Source organism: Vulpes lagopus, chromosome 8 (assembly GCF_018345385.1).
Source record: "Vulpes lagopus strain Blue_001 chromosome 8, ASM1834538v1, whole genome shotgun sequence".
Classification (NCBI taxonomy): Eukaryota; Metazoa; Chordata; class Mammalia; order Carnivora; family Canidae; genus Vulpes; species Vulpes lagopus.
The window spans coordinates 25426319-25448111 of record NC_054831.1 but is presented as its reverse complement, the minus strand read 5'-3'; the positions used below and the strand labels follow the sequence as shown (position 1 = coordinate 25448111).

The following is a 21793-nucleotide window of genomic DNA, read 5'->3' as shown; positions in this document are numbered from 1 at the left end:
TCTTTAGCATGATCCTGGAGTCCTGGGATTAAGTCCCATATCAGGCTCCCTGCATGGAGCCTGCTTCTCCCTCAGCCTGTGTCTCTGCCTCTCTCTCTCTCATATGAATAAATAAATCTTAAAAAAAAAAAAAAAGAGTCTTCTTTAGCATATGAAAGTCCTTTTTAATTTCCCTTTTCTTTACTTCACCCAACCCTGGCTAGCTCCCCACAATCCTGGGGCAGCAGCTCTTTGTCCTCACAGGTCCTGTCTCCATGCTTTAATATCACTTTTTTTGCACCAAAGGTATCTCAAGAATTCTTGTCTGCTGTCTCCGGACTGAACTACTCAAAAAAACCCAAAAAACAAAAACAAAAAAACTACATCACCAGGGCCTCTGGGAGTCCACCAGGCCTATAGCTTTCTTATTATTACCAAAAGCAACTGGATGAAATACTAGACTTTCCTGAGCCTCTGGAACAAAAACTGGGATCATACCAACGTTGCAAAGTTGTCAGAAGGATTCGAAACACGGGGATTCATGGAGATAGTGAGTCTTGAGCCACCCCACCATCGTCCGTAAGCACTCCCCAAATAAACTCCAAGTAAAATACTGTGCCTTTAGGACAGGCCTTTTGGGACCCCTCTTCCAAACGGATTTCTGCCCCTAAGGTCCTTCTCTATAGAAATCCTGAAGCAGGTCCTGAAAGTCAGACCCATTTATTATTACGTAACTGGAGGCTTTTATAGGCAAGTTCTTAGAATATCATCGCTAAAGGAGCCTTTAAAGGCTTCCCTGGGAGGCCTGCTATCATGATACCCCCAACTCAGTGGTTTCTGAATGGATGAAATGAGGGACAGTCACCCCCTCCTGCAAGCAGGGATCCCGCAGGCTTTGAACCGCTGCTTTCAGGCGGCGGCCCCTGGGGCTCTCTCCAGGTTGGATGGAGACCCTTCGGGCCACCTTCACCTCCCCTCCACTCCCCACTGGCCCGAGGCTCCGAGTCCCTCTTCCCCGGGCCAGGCCCACCCCAGCGGGATCTCCGGGAGCAGAGGCGTGCGCAGGGTCCGCAGAGTCCGTGGGGGCGTGGGTGCCTGGGGTGCGGGCCCGAGGGGGTGCGGGGTGGTGGGCGGACGGGGTGCAGGACGGAGGGCAGAGGGAGGGCGGAGGGGTGCGGGACGGAGGGCGGAGGGGAGCGGGTGGGGGGGCGGAGGGGCGGAAGGCGGAGGAGTGCGAGGCGGTGGGCAGGGGGGTGCGGGTGGGGGGCTGAAGGTGGAGGAGTTGCGGGGCCAGGGCTAAGGGATGCGAGGCGGTGGCAAAGGGGTGCGGGTGCGGGGCGGAGGGGGTGCAGGGCCGGGACGGAAGGCGGAGGGGGTCCGGGTGCGAGGTGGAGGGGTGCAGGGCGGAGGGCAGAGGGGGTGCGGGGCGGAGGGGCGCGAGGAGGAGGGCGGCGGGTGCGGGTGCGGGACAGAGGGCCGAGGGGGTCCGGGTGCAGGGCGGAGGGGTGCAGGGCAGAGGGCGGAGGGGGTGCGGGTGCGGGGCGGAGGGCGGCGGGTGGCGGGGGCGGGGCGGAGGGCGGCGGGGTGCGGGTGTGAGGCGGAGGGGTGCAGGGCGGAGGGCGGAGGGGGTGCAGGGCGGAGGGCGGAGGGGGTGCGGGGCGGAGGGATGCGAGGCGGTGGACAGAGGGGTGCGGGTGCGGGACGGAGGGCGGAGGGGGTCCGGGTGCGGGGCGGAGGGCGGCGGGGTGCGGGGGCGGGTGGAGGGGTGCGGGGCGGAGGGCGGAGGGGGAGCGGGCCCGGGGCGGAGGCGGCGGGGTGCGGGGCGGGCCGGGGCCGGCGGCGGTCACGTGGCGAGTGGGCGGGCGCGCGGGGCGGGGCGGGGCGGGGCGGGCGGTACTTAGGCGCCGGGCGGCTCCGGGAAGCCAGGGCGGCTGCTCGGCTCGGCGCTGGCGGGCCCCGGTGCGCTCGCAGGCTGCAGGCCCAGGCTCTCGGCGGCGGGCTCGGTGAGTGCGGGCGGGCGGCCCGGCGCGGCGCCCCCGCGGTGGAGGTGACCTTGGCGGGGAGGCGGGGAGCCCGGGCCCCTGTGCGGCCCCGCGGCATCCCGGGGCGGGCGAGGAGGCGGGGGCGGGGGGGGGCAGGGGGTCAGCCCGCGGGCTCCGGAAAGTCATCGCGGTGAGAAAAGCAAAAAGGCCCCAACTCCGGGTGGGCGGCCCGGGCCCGACCCAGGCCCCGGCCCCGGCCCCGACCCCGACCCCGGCCCCGACCCCGGCCTCCTCCCGGGGCTGTGTCCGCGGTCAGCCCGGCTCCGGCGTCGGGCCTGCGTGGTCTGCGGGGAAGCGCTGGGCTGGGATCCCGGTGACTTTCGGCCAGAATCTAGCTCCCCGGCCCCTGGTGAGCTTCTGGGCCTCAGTTTCCTCAGGAAATTGCTGAGATAATAGTGTCTCCCTACGTCTGTTCTAGGTGTTTTCTTGTTTCATAGGGTTTGGGCAATTCCCTGCCCACAACCGAACACACATTTCCAGGGACCGCAGAGGACAGAGACCAGAAAACGAACCTGGAACTAGGTGGTGTAGGGTGGAGGCCACATGATGAGTTAGATCCACTGATGGGAAGAGAAATTGAGCAGTGGTTAGGAGTCTAGGTATTGGAAGCCCCGGTTCTCCTGCCCGGGAGGCTGGGGTGGAAGGGGGAGATGCCACTCCTGACTTCTTGACTGAGCCTTACGTAGGCCCGGGTTGTTTGGGAGAGGGGAAAGCAGGGCAGAGACCCTGAGGCCTCAGCTCTTCCTTCAGTTAATGACCCTGGAGGCCTGCGAAAGGGAGCATATGGGGAGCATTTAGGGGTAACAGTCTGGCGGGCTCAGCAGGCCATCCAGTTAGATGTGAAATGGATTTGCCCCTTTGTGGGCCTAGGTCATCCTCTTCCTCAGGCACCTGGCGGGTGCCAGGGTAAGGACAAGAACCCCTCCGGCATCCCTCTGCCAGTCCTTCGCACCTGGTGGGAGGCGGAGCTGGTGGGGTTCAAATGGACAGCTAGCATCTTTAGTTACCTTAGAAAAAACGGATCCTCAGTGCATCCACCGGACAGAAATGCAGCTGGGATGCATTTATCTAGTTGACTCTATAGTTTGAGAATGATAGGAAAGTGAAGAGGCTTAGGAGGCTGTCTGGTTTGGTAGGGGCTGCTTTTCTTCCATAACATCCTTAAATAATGGAGAATTGTTTTGTTTTGTTGTAAAGTAGGCTCTGTGCCCGACGTGGGGTTTGAACTCAGGATCCTGAGATCAAGAGTCACATGCTTTACTGACTGAGCCAGCCAGGCACCCTGAGACTTATTTCCTGTTGGCACTGGTGATAGTGACCTAGAGCCCTTGAGCTTTATATAGGAAGGGGCTGAGCTGCATCCCCCCACACACCCTGTGTGGTTTTCCCAAAGAGAGTTTTGAAGGTGCCCTGGAGAAAGCTTCCCCTCAAATCTTTTTGGGCATCTGTCCCAGAGCTGGGTTATTGCCACTCAGCAGTGGAAGGATGTAGATTCCTTATCTGGGGGCTTTGCAAGCCAGCCCAGCCCTGACTCCACTAACTCCCCTGCTGGTTTCCCCAACTGGTCAGGTGGTGAGGGTGGGAGCCCTCAGGATAAACCTGCCCAGGTGCTGCTGATTCAGCAGCTTGAACTGAGGCCTTTCTCAGAGACTGGTCCTTTCTTTTCCTCCATTAGAGGACCTGGGAGTTGGGGTAGCAAATTGGCACACATTTTAGGGGTAAGAGATGTTTTGTATCTCTGTTGGGCTGGGAAGCAAGGGAGAGCACATTCAGGGGAGTCAGAAAGTGTCCATTGGGTGATTTTCTTAAATGTGGTAAGGCCTCGTGATTGTGTGGGATATCCCCTTCTTCGGGAGGGAAGGACTGGACTATTTCGGAGCAAAGGCTCAACGTCAGCAGCCCTTTTTAGATAGTTTGACACAAGGAAAATGTTAAGATGATATATGGGAATTTTTCTAGATCAAGAAGGGTGGCGATCAGATACTTTTCATATGGTTCAGCTTCACATGCAGAGAGGGGTGGGGGTTGACAAGTAGATGAATGTAGTGGGGGCATGTGCAGCTGTGTACTGTACTCAGTGGACGCTGGGCAGCAGTCAGCAGTGTTTATACCCCATCCCATATCATCACCTCTTCGTTTCAGCTCCAAGCATACTCCAGAAGTTGCCTAAGAAAGGGGGTGTGTGCAATAAATCCTGAGTCTTTTTTTTTTTTTTTAAGATTTTATTTATTTATTCATGAGAGAGACAGAGAGGCAGAGGGAGAAGCAGGCTGCCTACAGGGAGCCCAGGATCACAACCCGAGATGAAGGCAGACAGTCAACCACTGAGCCACTGCAGGTGCCCCACCCTCAGTCTTTCTTTTTTGTGCTTTTAATACTTTTGTATCAATCCATGAACAATGCTATTAAAATTTATTAATTGTAATTGTGCTGGTTGTATCCTTTTCCATTGCCTGTTCATGAGCTTTATTATTTATGTTGATACACGAAGGTCTTGTTCATTCATTCATCCCAAACGTAGAGTATTTACAGAGAGACAGGTGGTTTTTACTTTCTCACTGTTTGTGGCAGCGCTGCAGTAAATCCTTATATCTCTCAGGCACCCCTTCTCCAGGGCAAAAGCAGAAGTCCAGTTAGTTGCTGGGTCATAAGACATGTGCATCTTCTGTTTTGCTAGATACTTACAGAATGCTGTCCAGTGAAGTTTTACCAATATGTACTACCAGCAGTGCTTGAGGGTACCTGTTCCTCATTTACCACCATTAGATATTATCAGATTTTAATTTTTAGCAACCTGATACGTTTGAAATGGTGTTGCTGCTTGAATTTTTAGGACCGTGAATTCAAGTCATTCTTTGCTCTCAGAAGTCATTGATTAGTGAGGATTTGTATTTTTGTCGTTGATTGCAGTGTTTATAGTTTTTGTTTTGTTTTGAAGATTTATTTATTCATGAGAGACACAGAGAGAGAGAGAGAGAGAGAGAGAGAGAGGCAGAGACACAGGCAGAGGGAGAAGCAGGCTCCATGCAGGGAGCCTAACGCAGGACTCAATCCTGGGTCTCCAGGATCACGTCCTGGGCTGAAGGTGGCACCAGACTGCTGAGCCACCGGAGCTGCCCAGTGTTTGTAGTTTTAATGTGTTTGTGAACAGCAAGAACTTACTGAGGTTTCTTTAGATCCTACCAGGTATCTGGGCTTCTGCAATTAAATAACCTTTTCTAATTTTTTATTTTTACTTTTTAATTTTCAGAATGCACGTGAGTTATGAGTAGTGGAGTTTGACTCTTCCACTTTACAGATGAGGCCACTGAGGCTCCTGCAAGCTTGTGACATGGCAGGAATCACTGAAATAATTGGGATTTTCGAGTTTGATCTCTTAATTGTCCACACCTACTCAGATACACTCTTTCAAGCTTGCTTCCTTATGGTGTCTTCTCGGGAACCAGTTTCCCTCAGCTGTAAAATAGTCATTTTATAGGAGACGAAAGGTCTTTTTCCAACATCACTGTGTTGACTGCAGGGTGCCGAGGAAGATACCTGTGCCTGTGTTATCTGTCTCTGCCAGGCTCATAACTCACTTCAGTCTGGCCCTCAGGATAACCTGGTCACTAGCGAAGATGAGGAGAGGAGGAGGGGTTAGATACCACCAAACGAGTAAACTGATCCAGTATAAAGTACTGTGAGGGTTATTCTGCCAAGAGATCCAGCTGGGGCTGGGCTTCTCTGTGACCCTCTGACCTGGGCTTGGGCAGGATGTGCTTACACATACATAAGTCACGACGTTTCTGGGCTTGCGCAAGGCCTGGGAAAGTGGTGCCAGCCAGGGGCTGTGGCCACTCTGGGGTTGGAGGCATTGTCGTACGTCAGCTGGGAGCCATCTTTTCATCCACTGAACCCTGTGGGTGCTTAGGAGTGCTTTGTTCTGGTGGTCAAGATAGCAGAATAAACCAGTTTTTGAGGCCTTGGTTGATAAAAATAGGGTGATCATAATTTTTCTGAGAATAAAAAGATTAGCCTTGTATGTTAAGCATTAACTAGTTTGTGAGTAGAGAGATGTGTAGTCACCTCACCAGTGAGTACACAACCATTTCCTGGTGGCAGTTCATCGTAAGGCCTGTGTGCTCCAAGCCAGGCTGCATGGAAGGCACTTTGAAAAAGACCATCTCCAGGGCACCTGGGTGGCTCAGTCGGTTAAGCGTCTGCCTTTGGCTTAGGTCATGATCTCAGAGTCCTGGATTGGAGTCCTATGTGGGCTCCCTGCTGAGCAGGGAGTCTGCTTCTCCCTTCCCCCTCCCCAACTTGCACACTGTCTCTGTCTCAAATAAATAAAATCTTTAAGAAGGAAAAAAGACAAATCATCTCCTTACATCTCCCAGCAGCCTCATGAGGTGAGGATGTCTTCCTAGGGCCTCAGGAGAGGAACGAGGAGTAAGCAGGAGAGGCAAGGCCCTTCTGTTGCTTGCTTTTGCCACTACCAGTATCTCATTCCAGAGTACCCAGCCAGCCGGGAGATGGGATCTGGCCTGCAGTTGCATTAGAGCTTCCGTCGTCCTACAGGCTGGGGAGGCGTGGGCTGCTAATCTCATTTAAATCTCCAAGGATTTCTGAAAGCTTCTATAAAGTAGTTCTAAGGTCCTTCAGAATCTGGGCGGTATGCCTACTTTAGAAACAGAGACATGAGAATGTTATGCTCCCTTTAGCATCTCAGTAAATCCGTATCAGAGTCAGTGAGCAAAGCTGGTGAGCAAAAGCTTCCAGAACTTTTCCCGTATTCTTGTTTTTCAACAATACAAAAATTTTCACCTGCCTCGGGCCTTCCTGGGGTCCATTGTTTCAAGGACAAGGTAGTAATTTTTTTCTGTCTGCAGGATGTGGGCTGCTATGGATGATCTTAAGCATTGTTCCATTTGTTGGGCACAGCAGCTAGATGGTTTCCAGGCACTGTGGGAGATGAGTTTGTGTAGGCCCACCCTGCTCAACCTGGTGGAAATTAGTCCCTGATTTGAGCACAGATGGTTGGCAGGTGGGCAGCAGGGGGAGTACCTCTAAGTGGCCTCAACTGTTTAGGTGGGTGAGGCAGGTGGGGCCTTCTTTTTTCTTTATCTCTTTTTCTTTTTCTTTCTTTTTCTAATATTTCATTTGAGAGAGTGTGTGTGCAGGGAGAGGGAGAAGCAGAATCCCCACAAAGCAGGGAGAACAACACAGGGTTCGATCCCAGGACTGACCTGGGATTATGACCTGAGCTGGAGGCAGCCGCTTAACTGTTGAGCCCCCGCCCCCCCTCCTGTTAGCTGCACAGCTGTAGCCAGCTGCAGGGGATGCCCTCTCTGGGTCACAAAGGAGTTGCCTGGGGGCATTCAGCTGCGGGAAGCCTGGCTCTAGAGGACAGAGTGCAAACTGGTGCCCTATTCATCCTCACAGCTCTAAGGAGACAGGCGACCAGAAGCCCTTTTTGTTTTGTTAAACATATTTCCATTACGAACAAAGACAGGAAACATCGAGGCTGTGATTCAAACTCAAAGGCCAGGTGTCCTTCAGTTCGATTGGAGCATATGATAAAGGCACTTGTGTCCGCCCCCTCAGTGTTGTCCCAACAAGGAGGGGTAAGTGGGCAAGCCGAAGTCAGAGGAAATGAAGATCTGCCTTTTTCTGATGTGTGGGTGGGGTACCGAAGTGGTTGAAACTTCAAGAACACCTGCCATGAATGATGGCAAGAGGCAAGAAAAGTCTCTGCAAGTTCTCTAGCTAGGTCCCACTAATCTTCACGATCCTCCTACCCGTCCACCTTCTCCTGGGCTGTAGGCACTCTGGTGGTGTATAAGGCACTTACTTTGTGGCTTTTGGCAAAATTGAGGCACTCGGTTTTTGATTCTTTAAAGCCAGCCGTGAAAGCGGTCCCGCGGTGCAGGAACAACAGCAGTGGGCAAGGACGAGCGGAGTCCGGACGAAAGATGTGCTGGGCACCCATTCATCTTTTTCTGCGTTGGCCAGAAAATTGCAGCGGGGCATATTTGGAAATCGCACATACACATGCCCTGTCTCCTTAGATTTGAGACAGATCTAGAATCCAGTCTACTTGAGGGCTCTACAACCACGTAAGAAAACTTTTTTAAAAATGAAGCTCCATGGCAGCCCAAGCCGAATCCATGTCTTTAGAGAATATCAGGACTGAAGCTTTCTGCAACTTAGCATCAGCTCCTCTCCTGCGTTAATTCCATCTCCTTCCAGGGCTCCAAGGTCTACAGTAGTCCTGGGAATGGCTTCAAAGTAGTGTAGGGAATGTATGCTATGGTGGGGGGGGGGGGGTTGGTTGAGCTGGCCACAGGCCCCTTTTGCACATGACCTTCTACAGATCTTCAGTGGGATGTGCTTTCATACAAACTCAAATGCTGTAGGGGTTTGGAGATGGGAGAAATGCGAGAGCCTGTCTTTTTTTAGCCGGAGGTTGGCTTGGCAAAGGGGCGGAGGGGTGGAGTGGAACCCTGCGTCCACCCAGGAAGACCAGCTGACGGAGGGCTAGAAGTACCATCTGTCCACAGCTGTTTCCCCCACCCATCCACACCATGCAGGGCGGTCTGGTGACTTAAAAGTGTTCCTATTCAGTTTGGGCACCTCTTTTCTCATAGAATAAGTAAGAACTCTCTGTTTATTCTCTCCTGTAATTAAAAAAAAAAAAAAAAACCCACAAGACTGAGAAAAAGGGAAGTGTTTGCCCAAAAGAGGGGAAGTGAAAACTGGTTCTGTTTCAAGTGAAGGCTGTAAGGACCTATGGCCAGCTTCTTCAGAATACAGCTTTGTTGGCCATTTGTCGTGGTTGGTCCAGTGTTCACGATCTGTGTGGACCCAGAAAGATTCCTGGTGCCCACTGGAGTGAGACTGCCACTGCTCTCAGGATATCTGCATCCGTCCCCTCTAGGGGGAGAAATCTGACTTCATGTTCTTTGGGCTCAGCAGTCTCCCATTGGAAGTCTTCCCATCTGGAAGTTAATTGAAATTAAAACCTCATTTTAGGGCCCCTGGGTGGCTCAGTGGTTGAGCATCTGCCTTTGGCTCAAGGTATGATCCCAAGGTCCTGGGATCGAGTCCCGTGACAGGCTCCCCACAGGGAGCCTGCTTCTCCCTCTGCCTGTGTCTCTGCCTCTCTCTCTGTATGTCTTTCATAAATAAATAAAATCTTTAAAAAAACAAAACAACATTCATTTTAATTCAGATTCTTCGTGATATAGAGGTATTATGGACAGGTCTGGAGTGAACTAGAGTTAATCTGGCCCACGCTAGAAGCAAGAAAGGAAGAGGACAGAGAGGGAAGATTGGGTGGTAAGTTGGACCTGGGAATTGAGCATGCCTAAATGAGCAACCTTTCATGGCTTTCTTACTATAGAGCAGGCACTGTCATGGCACTCTTGACTTCCACCTGGATAAATGGTCATCAGCCCCATTTATAGGTGGTGAAACTGAGGCTCAGTGGAGATTGGTACTCAAGGCTGCACAGTTAGTGCAAGATCTAATCCAGGTGTCCCGACTCCAAGCCCAGTGCTTGCCTTCGCCTTAGGCCACGGCAGCTATTTCTTCATTGAACCCCAAACCAGACTTTCTCCCAGATGCCACAGCCCTGGGCCTGGGGTGGCAGGCTGAAAGGAAGAGTTTCGCCAGTGCTCAGTGATGGGCCTTGGAGTCAGTGGTTCAAGCTGAGCTCAGGCCTCCAGGCTTATGCTCTGTAGTTCCCTGAGCCCCTAGTTCTCCCCGAGAATGAGAGAATGACGTTGACAGGAAATGCGGAGGAGGACCGGTGGAACGGAGATGAGAAGGGAAAGTGTGGGACTGTCTCACGGGGGGCCTGGCCATGGCCCTGGTGGCCATCGGCACAGAAACCGAGAACTGCCTGGGAACTGGGGGTGCCTGCGTTCTCTGCCACCAGAAAAGCCAGAGAGATCTTGTTCAAAGTCTCACTTACCATGAGATTGCTCCCTCCTCCACTCGCTCGTGGTGTGACCTCTCAGCAGATGGCTGAGCCCCCAGGGGTCGGCTTGGGGTGCCCCTCTGTGACACACAGGGAGCATTCACCTGGGACTGCCTTGGGACCCAGCCGCGGCCCCGTCACCCCTGACAGGTGGTGGTGAAAGCTGGGGAGAGCAGCCCTCCTGGGTGTGAGTCCAGTTCATGGGTCTGAACACCCGTGTGCCCACAGCGTGCACTCTGGTGCTCATGCGAGGTTCCCCTATCTTGGGAATATGCGAAGGTGCCAAGTGTAAGTCCGAGGATGGCAGGATAAAAAGAAAGGAGCCCGAGTGCTTTGCTTCTCTGCCCCGGAAATGTTTTAAGAGAGACCTCAGAGCCCCCTTGTTCCTTCTGCCACACGAAGACCCAGCAAGACCTTTACTGAACGGTTTGGAGGCCATCTGGGTTCTTGCCGTGGTCATGTGAGCACCAGCCTGCCCTTGAGTCACTGAAAATGAGAAGGTTGGGGCTTTTCAGCAGAAAGTCACTAGGGAGAAGGCCTCACTGTTGACTGGGAATCAATTGGAAGTGCATTTGGGGGTTCAGGGTTTTTGGTAGCCCTAGCTACGCTTCTTCCTAAAAGACCAAAACTTTGAATGTAATATGTTCACTTATTTTTTTTACAAAGGATAGAGAAAAATAAATCTCCCTGCCACACATAACCACTTTCGTGCTTTTCTTGATATTTCACATGTGTTAACGGTAATATGCGTGTATATTGCTAATTGGGCTCACACGCATGCCATGACTCATTTGCTGCTACTTGCTTTTTCCCCCCTTCCGTGAATCTTGGGCATATTGACTGTATCAGTACAGTATGATTCACTTTAACTACTGCATCCTTAATGTATTCTGTTAATCATTTACCATAAGGTAAGAGTTACTCTGTCCTTAGACACTTTGTTTCTGGTCTTTTGATGTACAAAGAATATTCTGTAAACAAATGTATACCATATCTTTGAATACAGTAGGATACATTTCTAAATGTCAAATTGCCGAGTCAAAGGGCGTGGAGATCGAAAAGTTCCTAGAAATGGCCAGGCCATCCTCTCCGTGATTGTACCTGCCACCAGGGTTCAGCAGCACAGCCTTTCTGCTTCCCCACATCTAACCCCTGCCAGGAACCATCCAGCCACTCAGCCTTTGCGAGGCCCTCATTTTATCTGTACTTCCCCCGTGAGTTGAGCATCTTTTCATACCTTTGGCTGTTTGTAGTTCTTTTTCTGTAAATTAGTTTATTTAGATTTTTAAACACCTTTTACATAATAGGGAAAGGAACCTTGAAGTATATGTGAGGACTGTTTTGTCAGTTTGCCACTTTTTTTTTTTTCCCCTAGAAGAGAGACTTTATTTTCATGTAATCAGACATTGTCCCTTTAAGGCTCTGTTTGTCAATCCTAAGTGGTTTTCACTCTGACATTACGGTTTTTTTTTTTTTTTTTGACATTATGGTTTCTAAAGTGCATTTACTTTCTTCATACAGCTTGTTTTTATTCAAGATCATTGTTCCGTGTGCGCTTCTTGGGTGTGAGAAATCAGGTGTAAAGATTCGACTTTACTATTTGTTTCAAATGCAGAGCCTGCGGTGCCAGCCCCCATCACTGATATGCACTGCTGCTTCTCCCACCTGTGCCACAGATGCTAAATTCCCCCCGTGGATATGCTTCTGAATGGTCTGCTTTGGTGGTTGGACTGTCCCTGGGCCAGTGTTCCCCAGGGTTTCCTAATTCCTTAACTGCCCCAGAGGGTAGGCCTCCATTCATGCTCTTGAATCATTTGCTATTGTTGCACCTTTATTCCTTTATTCTTTGGGATGAATTATTACTTAAGCAACCATCAACTTTTAAATCTTGCCTCAAATAGAATTTACTGTGGAAGGCAGGCAGCATGTTCACATAACCCTGTGACCTGGGAGGAGTTGAGGCACTCTGGAAGCCCCTGAGGTCAAGGACAGAAAACCCTCCTCCTGCCACCACCCATCACTCCTCACATGGGTATCCTGCAAGGCCCCCGGGTGCTATGGCATCCAGGACATTTCTTGCTTTCATTGGAGCTGCTTGCCTAGGAGCATGATTCAGAGGCGGAGCTGGAAACTGCCAGTCTCCTGACTTGCAGGCCAGTTAAGATCTAAGGACTGTGGTTGTAATGTGACAGTTTCCCGTCCTGGAAGACCCATCTTTGAAACAGAACCCTTGGCTGGCTGGATAAAACAGAGAAAGTCCCAGACTTGTGCCACTGGCCAAACCAGCTCTGCTGCCCTGGCTCTGAGATTGGCACATGCTCGGCTTTGTTGGCTCATGTTTGCTTGTTTTATATCCAGAATGTGGCTTATGAAATATATTTTCAGTTGCATTTTTCTTATCTTATAGGTCCTCCATTTGGGACCGAATCATATAGATTGTTTGCTCTCTCAGAGCGCTCACTTGGAAGAGTCTCAAACGTAGTTGGACAAACCCAGGGAGAGGCAGTTTGGCAAGAGCAGGAGGTGGGCGCTGAAGTCCATTTAGCCTCAAGATCTGGGTTTATTGATTTGCTTTGGATGGAGTCGTTGGTACTGCTTGTGGCCTGGGCCTTGGGGTTCTGACCGACAGTGGGGTGGTGCTGGTGCCATCCTCACAGGCCCCGAGGTAGCCGCGGAGCATCCAAGGAATAGTTGCTCCCCTCAGGCCGGGAGCCCAGCCTCAGCTTGAGAACAGCCCTGGAGACCCAGCAGTGTGCATGAGTCACCAGGCCGCAGCTGCAGAGGGGCCTCACTGCTTGCAGCTTTGTCTCCTGGCTCCCAGGCATCTGGAAGAGTCCTCCTTAGCCCATTTGAGCTGCTACCGCAGCGTGTTATAGACCAGGTGGCTTCTAAACAGAAATTTGTCTCATTTTGGGACAAAATGTGGCAGTCTGAGGTTGGCCAGGTGAGGGTCCTTTTCCAGGTGACACACCCTTCTAGCTGTGTCCTCACATGGCAGAGGTGAGACCACTCTCTGGGGTCTTTTTTATAAGAACACTAGCCTGGGGACGCCTAGGTGGCTCGGCGTTTGGGCACGCCTGCCTTCGGCTCAGGGCATGATCCTGGAGACCTGGGATCAAGTCTCGCATCGGGCTCCCTGCGTGGAGCCTGCCTGTGTCTCCCTCTGCTTATGTTTCTGCCTCTCTCTTTCTGTGTGTCTCATGAACAAATAAAATCTTAAAAAACAACAACAACAACAACAACAAAACACTAGCCCCATCGTGATGGTTCCATCCTCATGACTAGTCATCCCCCAAAGGCCCCACCTCTTAATTCCATCACACTGGGGTTAGGATTTCCACATGAACTGGTTGGGGGGGTGGCACGGGGGTGGATGGACATTCAGCCCTCAGCATGGCCCTGTGTGCTATGGGCATAGGTTGGGACTTGGATGAGGTGAGGCCTGGTGGGCTCTATGCACCCACACCCAGGCTTTACAGAAGAGAACAATGAGGGGAAAAAAAGGGCAAATGGCGGAGCCAGGAAGAGAACATGGGTCTTTCGGCTGCTGGGTGGTTTCTGGCCCGCAAACTGTGCTGCTGGAGCTGGCTCTCTTGTGTAAAGCACTTGAACTGAAGCGTCCTGATGTCTTTTCTAGGTGAATCCAAGATCCAGCTTCCAAAATGTGGCAGCTCTTAACCACTCTTAGCTGCTTGGTGATGCTGACCGGTGCCCAGAGCAGGCTGCCTTTCCATCCCTTGTCGGATGAGCTGGTCGACTATGTTAACAAACGTAACACCACGTGGAAGGTGAGCTGAGGGGACCGCTGTGCGTGTCCCTTCTCTAGGGGTTCAGTTTGTACATTCCGATTCTGAAGGGTGGTGGCTGCAGCTGTGGCCCATAGGACAGTCTGTCTCAGACAGTTGGTCTCATTGAGAGTCATGGCCACTCAGGACCATGCTTAGCATCCTCCTTTGCTTCTGTGCTGTGTGTGTGTGCGTGCATGTGTGTACATGTGTGCATGAGTGCATGGTGGTGCAGTGGGGAGAAATGAGCTTTGGAAATGTTCACAACCAGGAAGACCTGAACCCCCATCATGGTAGTTGGTAAGGCTCATCAGGCAGCTCCTGGATTGCAGGAGTGAAGAAATGAAGAATGGGCCATGTTCAGGGCTGCAGAGGGTCTGTCTTCACCTCAGCAATGTAGCAGATCCGAGAAGGTACCCACCGGTCTCGGAGCTGCATGCTGCCCAGGTGGTTCACTCGGGGGCGGGTCCTTGCTTGCTCTGGAGGGTGCCTGTCTTAGTCCGATCATGCTGCTATAACAAAATACCACAGACTGGGTGGTTTACAAATAGAAATGTATTGCTTGCAGTTCTGGAGGCTGGAAATACACTTCTGGGGTGCCAGCATGGTTGGGTTCTAGGGAGGGCACTTTTTTGTGTTGCAGACAAGTGACTTCTCATTGTATCCTCAGTTGGAGGGGCTAGCCAGCTCTCTCATACCACCTTTAAAAGGGCACTAATCTGACGCCTCCGTGGCTCAGTGGTTGAGGTCTGTCTTCTGCTCAGGGCATGATCCTGGTGTCCTGGGATCAAGTCCCGCATCGGGCTCCCTATGGGGAGCCTGCTTCTCCCTCTGCCTATATCTCTGCCTCTCTCTGTGTGTCTCATGAATAAATAAAATCTTTTAAAAAAAAAAAATGGCACTAACCCCATCCTGATCTTCTTCACAAAGTATCCACCCTAATGACCTAATCACTTCCCAAAGGCCCAATCTCCAGGTGCCATTACCTTGGAGGCTAGGTTTCAACATAAATTTAGGGGGATGCACTTGTTCTCTAGCAGTTCCCCAGCACCCCCTGCTCTGCTGAGCTGGATGGGACCCCTGGCTTGGTCAGGCCTCCAATCTACTCCCAGCCCTAGATCCCCCCCTCCGTTGACTGCTGTGGCTGGTGCTCTCTTCCAGGCTGGACACAACTTCCATAACGTGGACCCGAGCTACCTGAGGAGGCTATGTGGCACCTTCCTGGGCGGGCCAAAGCTGCCACAGAGGTGAGTGCCTGCTGCCTGGGGGTGGGTACGCTCCGCATCTATGCCCACACCACTGCCATGCCCATGTGGGTGTGTGTTTGGGATGCGGGAAGGAGGGAAGGAAGTAAAGAGGGTTCAGCCCTTCGGAGCAGCAAGGACTCTACCTGACAGGCTCAGCCCCCAGCACTGTGTGTCCTGCTGTGCTTCTCCAGGTGTCTCAGCTCCAGGTCTGGTTCTGTATGACCTGGATGGACCCAGTCTTGAATAATGGAAGGAGAATCTAAGAAAAGCCATCTGATTGGCCATTAAGGTTTCAAGTTTTTTTTTTTTTTTCCTAGAGAGCTCTACAGTGAGCATTGTCAAGTGGCTATTACTCTAGTAGGAAGCGTTAGAAATATCTAACAAGAGCAACCCTGGTGGCCTAGCGGTTTAGCGCCGCCTTCAGCCCAGGGCCTGATCCTGGAGACCCGGGGTCGAGTCCCATGTTGGGCTCCCTGTGTGGAGTCTGCTTGTGTGTTTGTCTCATGAATAAATAGATAAAATTAAAAAAAAAAAAAAAAAGAACTATCTAACAAGGTAGATAGAATAGTTATGGGACCTCACACCATAGTGAAAATATTAAAAATGAGGGGAGGACCCTGGGCAGACCTGGGGTGGGGTGAAGGGAGTAAGAAACACAGTTGTGTGGATCTTGTGGCCAAACTTCTGAAAAATATCTCATGGAGGACGACTAGGAAGAAGCATAGGGAATGATAAGATGTGTTGAACAGTAGAATTCCTGGTTTAGTTTTATAAATTCCCGGGGGGCAGCCCTGCAGATGTCATCTCCAGCTTGTCCTCCGTGGGTCTCACTTCCCAGGTGATGGCCTGGCCTGCAGTTGCTGCTGGGTGCCGGGGTGGGGGGGGGTGGTAACTTGCAAGCGGGTCACGGAGGCCTTCCTTTATCTAGAGTTCAGTTTGCCAAGAACCTGATTCTGCCGGAAAGTTTCGATGCCCGCGAACAGTGGCCTAACTGCCCGACCATCAAAGAGATCCGAGACCAGGGTTCCTGCGGTTCCTGCTGGGTGAGGCCCTGCTGGCGGGGAGGGGCCCGAGCCTCGGATGTGGGGCGTGTTGTCAGACTTCCCAGTGGAGGCAAGTTATATAAACCTGCTGAGTCTCCGTTCCATCAACATAAAAATCATGCAGATCCTTGTGGTCGTGAGTTACTGCCAGGACTGGGCAGGAGAACCGATGTGCAGAGCGCCCTGTGTGGTGTATGGATCTGGCCCATGTGCAGCGGTGAGGCTGCTTTTACTTCCCCGTTTAACACGCTGCCCTAGGCCATCAGCAAACACCAGGAGTTCTGACCCCTCCGCTGCTTCACGAAGAAATATCCCATCTGTATCAATGCGCTATCTTAATTTTGTTTAACTGTGGTAAAAGTACATGTGGTATAAATTTAAGTCTGTTGGTCATTTTAAAAATATATTTTATTTATTTATTTGAGAGAGAGAGAGAAGAGAGAGCATGAGCAGGGAGAGGGGCGGAGGGAGAAGCAGACTCCTCGCTGAGCAGGGATGACCCCAGGACCCTGAGATCATGACCTGAGCCGAAGGCAGATGCTTAACCGGCTGAGCCACCCGGGCGCCCCATCTTAGTCATTTTTAAGAGCACTGTTCAGTGGCATTAAGTACATTCACATCACATGAATGCAGTCCCCACCGCCCATCTACAGAACTCTTAGCATCTTGTGAGAATGGAAACCCTTTCCCCTCCCCCACCCCCAGCAACCACCCTTCTACTTTCTTTTACTGACCAGTCTAGATACTTAATTTTAGTAAAATCATACAGTATTTGTTCTTTGTGTGAGCTGTTTTAGGTTAACAAAAACCACCTTTTAGAAATGACCCGAGTGTCCAGATAGAGATTTGGGGTACATTGGTCTCTCACTTCAAAGACAAATGTGAGGGCCTGGACCCTCCCTGACATTGGGAGAGTAGCCACCCAGGAGGTCTGAGGTGTGGTCTTCTGACGCAGTAGCTGGCAGAGGCCACCGTCCAGGAGTGGAGCTCACCTGTGGGGGGCTTGTCCCTGCAGGCATTTGGGGCCGTGGAAGCCATTTCTGACCGGATCTGCATCCGCACCAATGGGCACGTCAACGTGGAGGTGTCTGCCGAGGACATGCTCACCTGCTGTGGCGACCAGTGTGGGGACGGGTGAGTCAGAAGCGGTGCCTCCTGCTGCGGGAGCCGGGCCCCTGGGAATGGCACCAGGAGCCCCCAGGCTGAAGCCTCTGTGAGGATGGGACTGGTACTCCAGCTCAGATAATGGTCCTTTGGCGAGACGGCCTGGGGACCTGGGCGGTCTGGAGGCAGGCCGTGGTATGACTGCTGCTTTCTGTGAGCTGCCTAGAGTCAGGCTGACATCCCCCCCCCCCCCCCCCCCGCCAGCGCTGGGGGTGGGGGCTGGGGTCCAGGCACAGCAGAGACCGTCTCAGAATATGTGGCTCACTTTCTGATCTTGGGCCTGGTTTTTGTCATCCTTGTTCCCTTTCTTTGCTCAAGGAAATGTAATAACCTTGGGGCCTATTTTCTGTAATGAAGAATGTTGGGTCCCCAGCTTGGTCACCAAACACTAAATTCCCACCGTGGGTACCTGCCTTTCTGCCCACTCTGGCCTTGGTTTTACAACCATGGTTGTCAAAATATGGCTATAGATTAGAAATACCCGGGAGTTTTTAAAAAGGTGTCCAGGCCTCACCTCATACAGTTAAGCCAGTCCCCGGCATTAACATTTTCTGTATTAAAACACCAGGGAGTTGCAGCGTGCTGATTGATAATCTGGGTTCCGGGAAGGGCACAGCCTGGTTCAGGGTAGCCATGGATATGACGGTCCTTCTATCTTGTTGAGGGTGGTGGCAGGCAGGCCTGGGAGCTTGGGTGAGTCCCTGGAAGAAGTGACTATCTGAGGGGCCCCCAAGAGACCCTGGGGCCATGGGCAATGGTCTGGGCGCAGCTAGAGTTTCTCTCACAGTGAACTTAATAAGTGGCTCCTTCCTCAGCTGTAATGGAGGCTTTCCTGCTGAAGCTTGGAACTTCTGGACAAAGCAAGGCCTGGTGTCGGGGGGCCTCTATGACTCTCATGTGGGTGAGTGTCTGCCGTCACACCCTCTCTGGCTAGATGGAGCTTATGGGCAGTAAGAATGGGCATCGCATTATAAAGTGAAGGCTGAGAGTTGAGAGCAGGCCACTGAAGAATCCAACAGAAATACGAGGGAGGGGGCAGAATTAGCAACGGTGTCAGGTGTCCCTGCTGCAGATGTGATGATCCTCCCTCCCTCCCAACACCTCCCTCACCTTGCTCCAGCGTTTCCCTTTTGCTGCCAGGGGCTTCTGAGGAGGCTGTCAGCTGATCCCTTCCTTTCCACTTGGCCCCCCAGGCTGCAGACCCTACTCCATCCCTCCCTGTGAGCACCACGTGAACGGCTCCCGGCCCCCATGCACAGGGGAGGGGGATACCCCCAAGTGCAGCAAGATCTGCGAGCCTGGCTACTCGCCATCCTACAAAGAAGACAAACACTACGGTAAAGCGGCAGCTGGGCTCCCCAGCACCCCGGGCCCCGCAGACACCCGTCCCGAGCCAGAGGAAGAGAGAGGACAGGGCAATCGACTCTCCCTGGAGATAGGAAGGCCATGAATGACTGTCCTGCCAGGGAGCAGCACGCTGCTGCTTCTGGCTGCCTCCCTCCCGAATTCGGCCTCAGGATTCCTGTTGCGTCAGTCACAGACCCTCCGGGTCGGAGGGACCAGACTCTCACTTGACAGCGGAGTGATCAGGCCTAGGACCCAGGGCACCACTCTTCAGGGCTTCGTGCTCGCTGCCCCTGCGCCACAGGGCTGTGCGCTCCCACTTCTCTGCCCCCGTCCAGCTCCATCATTGCTCCCCGGGAAGGCCTTCCCTGACCCCTGGGTGGGGTGAGCCCCCTAGACGTGGTCTTCACTTGGTGGACCCCATAAATCATTAATAAGTTGACAGCTGGAACCCTGGGTGGCCAGCCTGACCCCCCTCACCCTCCTCCCCCCCCCCCCCCCCCCGGCTGGTTCTTTTGCCAGGATGCAGTTCCTACAGTGTGTCCGATAACGAGAAGGAGATCATGGCAGAGATCTACAAAAACGGCCCGGTGGAGGGGGCCTTCACCGTGTACTCCGACTTCCTGCTGTACAAGTCCGGTGTGTGTTGGCGCCCAAGGGGGCTTCAGGGAGGTGTGGGTTCTGGGCACGGCCCGGGACTAGATCGAGGAGGAAGACATAACATTGCGCTGGAGCCGCCCCAGACCATGCCTCAGGTTCAGTGGATGGGGAAACAGGAGGCAGGTGGCTGTGGCTGTGCGCGGCTGTGGGGACTCCCTACCCCCCCACCCCCCACCCCCGCCCGAGAGCTGCGTTAGAAATCCCCCATTTACATGAACAGCCTCTGGCTGCCCAGTGCTGTCTCCTTGATGATCTGCCACATTGAAAACTTCAAAGCTCTTGACTCTTAAGAAACATCATTGGATTGAGGGAGATGATGCTGGCAAGAAAAAATTAGAAAGCTGGCAGTTTTTAGCAGTCCTTACCTCTAGTTTAGAAGGAGGCATTTCTAGTTTGACAAAGTGACTCATCAGTGAGGGGATCGCCTGCTCCACAGGCCCCAGGGGCACTTGGCCTGCTTGGCCTGTAGCTTTCTGCATTGGTCAATGCTGGCTGCTGCCACCCCAGCCTCTCTCAGGCTTCATCTCTGCAGGGGGCATCCCAGGGTAGCAGCGTCAAACTCTTTAAGTTACAAAACCCTTTTGACAAAGAGATCCTCACGTGGAGTCCTAGTATGGCGAACAAATAACTGGAATTGAATGTTAAAGTTAAATTTACTTCTTAAATTAGAATCTATGACTTTAATTTTAAAGGCAACCAGCAAGCACATTTTGTTGGGACTCCACTTTAATATTTACTAAACGTATTTGAGTTTTGGGCTTTCAAAAACCTATTGAAATAATTCCCAAATGTTGTGGGAGCTCCTGGAACCTTCTGAGAGAACATCAGCGTTTTCTCTCTGTATAACCTTGTTTGCAAACAGTTTCTTGGGAGGGCTCAGTGGGCTCTCTGGACCCTGTCCTGCCAGGGCAGCCAGGTGAGTTGGAGGGATGCTCTGGGAAGTGGGCAACAGCCTGGTCTCCACCTGAATGGGCTGTCCTGTTCTCAGGAGTATACCAGCACGTCACTGGAGAGATGATGGGAGGCCATGCTGTCCGTATCCTGGGCTGGGGAGTGGAGGATGGCACACCCTACTGGCTGGTTGGCAACTCCTGGAACACTGACTGGGGCGACAATGGTGAGCAGAGCTCTCTCTTCCTGTTAACGGGGTGTGTGAGCCAGGACGGAGGGCTCATCCTGTCCTCTGCTCCAAACACTAGGCCTAGAGCTCAGCAGTGACCTCCAGGTTCTTGGGTGCTCGTGAGCTGAGGGTTCCCTTGCAGGGCAGAACTGATCCTGATAGAGGGTGGTAGGGATTGGGACATGGCCTCAAGTCAGTGTCTGGCAAACAGCGTAGAAGTCAGTAGAGCAAGTTGGTGCTAGTTTGGTGACTGCTGTGGGGCTAGTCTGGCGTCTCCTACTCCTAGGTCTTTCTGAGGTGAGTCTGAGTATGTGGGCAAGGGTCAAAACTCCACACACTTGAAAGGCATATTATTTTTGCTTTCCAGGCTTCTTTAAAATCCTCAGAGGACGGGATCATTGTGGAATTGAATCTGAAATCGTGGCTGGAATCCCATGCACTGACCAGTACTGGAAAAAGATCTAATCGGCCATGGGACTGGCCCTGCCAGCCCTTGGGCAGTTTTCCCCCTAAATATAGCCAGTTGGGCTGGTGAGGAGGTGGAGGGTAAGGAATGTCTTTTATTCTTTGAGTTCAGATAAGATACAAGAGGTTTTAGACAGGGCCTGAAGGATTGGGCCCAACCTGGTGTCTACCATCAGAGCTGTCTTCTAAGGAGACACATCCAAGGCCTGGCTGCCCCCCCAGCCCGTGGGGTGGACTGCAGTCCCAGTGCACACTTAGACCACATGAACCACTGCCGTTAGTGAAGCAAGGCCTCCCCCCAGACTAGTGCTGGGCCAGTAGTGCCCTCCTGCTCAGCTCCTGCTGTGGCTCCCTTCACGTCTTCCTCTCTCCATGCACGTCATGCAAGCAAGACGGAGATCCTAGAGGGTTTGTTAGGTGTTCCAAAGCCATAGAAAGTAGAGTTCCTAATGAGACCAGTCCCCACTGGCGGCGGCACTTCTAAGCAAGTAGCTCACTAGATTTGGAAGAGGTTGGAAAGAAAAGTAGTGGAGCAGCCCTTGGGAGAAAGCCATTCTCCCGGGGCCCCTGCATCTCCTGAGCTTGTAGTCAAGTAGCCTCAAAGACCCTCTCCGGTCTGGTCCTTGGCATGATTCCTTTCTCAATACAAGTTTTATTTTTGTGCACCTCTGCTGATCATGTGAATGAAAGAGGAACAGCTGGAAGAGCTGTACTCGCTTTATGGACTGTCTGTCCCCTTACAACAAAACTGGGTGGTCCTGACCCGACTGGCCTACCAGCATAATCAGTGGAAGCTCATCTGGGGAGAAACCAGCTTTAACTGTTTAAAAGTCACTGCTTCACTCTCTTAATTCAACAAGGAATGACTATGCCAATAAAACGTTTTCTCCCTTACCTCGCAGTCTTGTGTTCTGGTGACATCCCGCCATCTGTAGGCCTGTAGCGCCGTTTGTCCTTATCCCACAGAATCCTGTTTTCCTGGAT

At 52.4% G+C, this 21793-nt stretch overlaps 1 protein-coding gene across 2 annotated transcripts; it reads left to right on the top strand.

Moving 5' to 3' along the window:
* Positions 1-1850: 1850 nt before the first annotated feature.
* CTSB (cathepsin B) lies at positions 1851-21703 on the top strand. 2 transcript variants are annotated; one of them, XM_041765417.1, is made up of 10 exons: positions 1851-1982; positions 13619-13769; positions 14928-15013; positions 15942-16056; positions 17072-17190; positions 18036-18121; positions 18414-18557; positions 19087-19203; positions 20213-20341; positions 20712-21703. In XM_041765417.1, exons 2-10 carry the CDS (start codon positions 13644-13646, stop codon positions 20807-20809), a joined length of 1020 nt encoding a protein of 339 aa, XP_041621351.1. In that variant the 5' UTR covers positions 1851-1982; positions 13619-13643; the 3' UTR covers positions 20810-21703. The 2 variants fall into 2 exon arrangements, with proteins under 2 accessions (XP_041621351.1, XP_041621352.1); XM_041765418.1 differs by lacking the exons at positions 1851-1982; positions 13619-13769; positions 14928-15013; positions 17072-17190 and having other exon boundaries at positions 15983-16056.
* The last annotated feature ends 90 nt before the right edge of the window (positions 21704-21793 follow it).

Coding starts and splice junctions, on each gene's coding strand:
- CTSB (XM_041765417.1), top strand. CDS start 13,644: ATGTGGCAGCTCTTAACCACTCTTAGCTGCTTGGTGATGCTGACCGGT. Junction 16,057..17,071: donor GTTCCTGCGGTTCCTGCTGG/GTGAGGCCCTGC, acceptor TTGTCCCTGCAG/GCATTTGGGGCCGTGGAAGC. Junction 19,204..20,212: donor CTTCCTGCTGTACAAGTCCG/GTGTGTGTTGGC, acceptor TCCTGTTCTCAG/GAGTATACCAGCACGTCACT.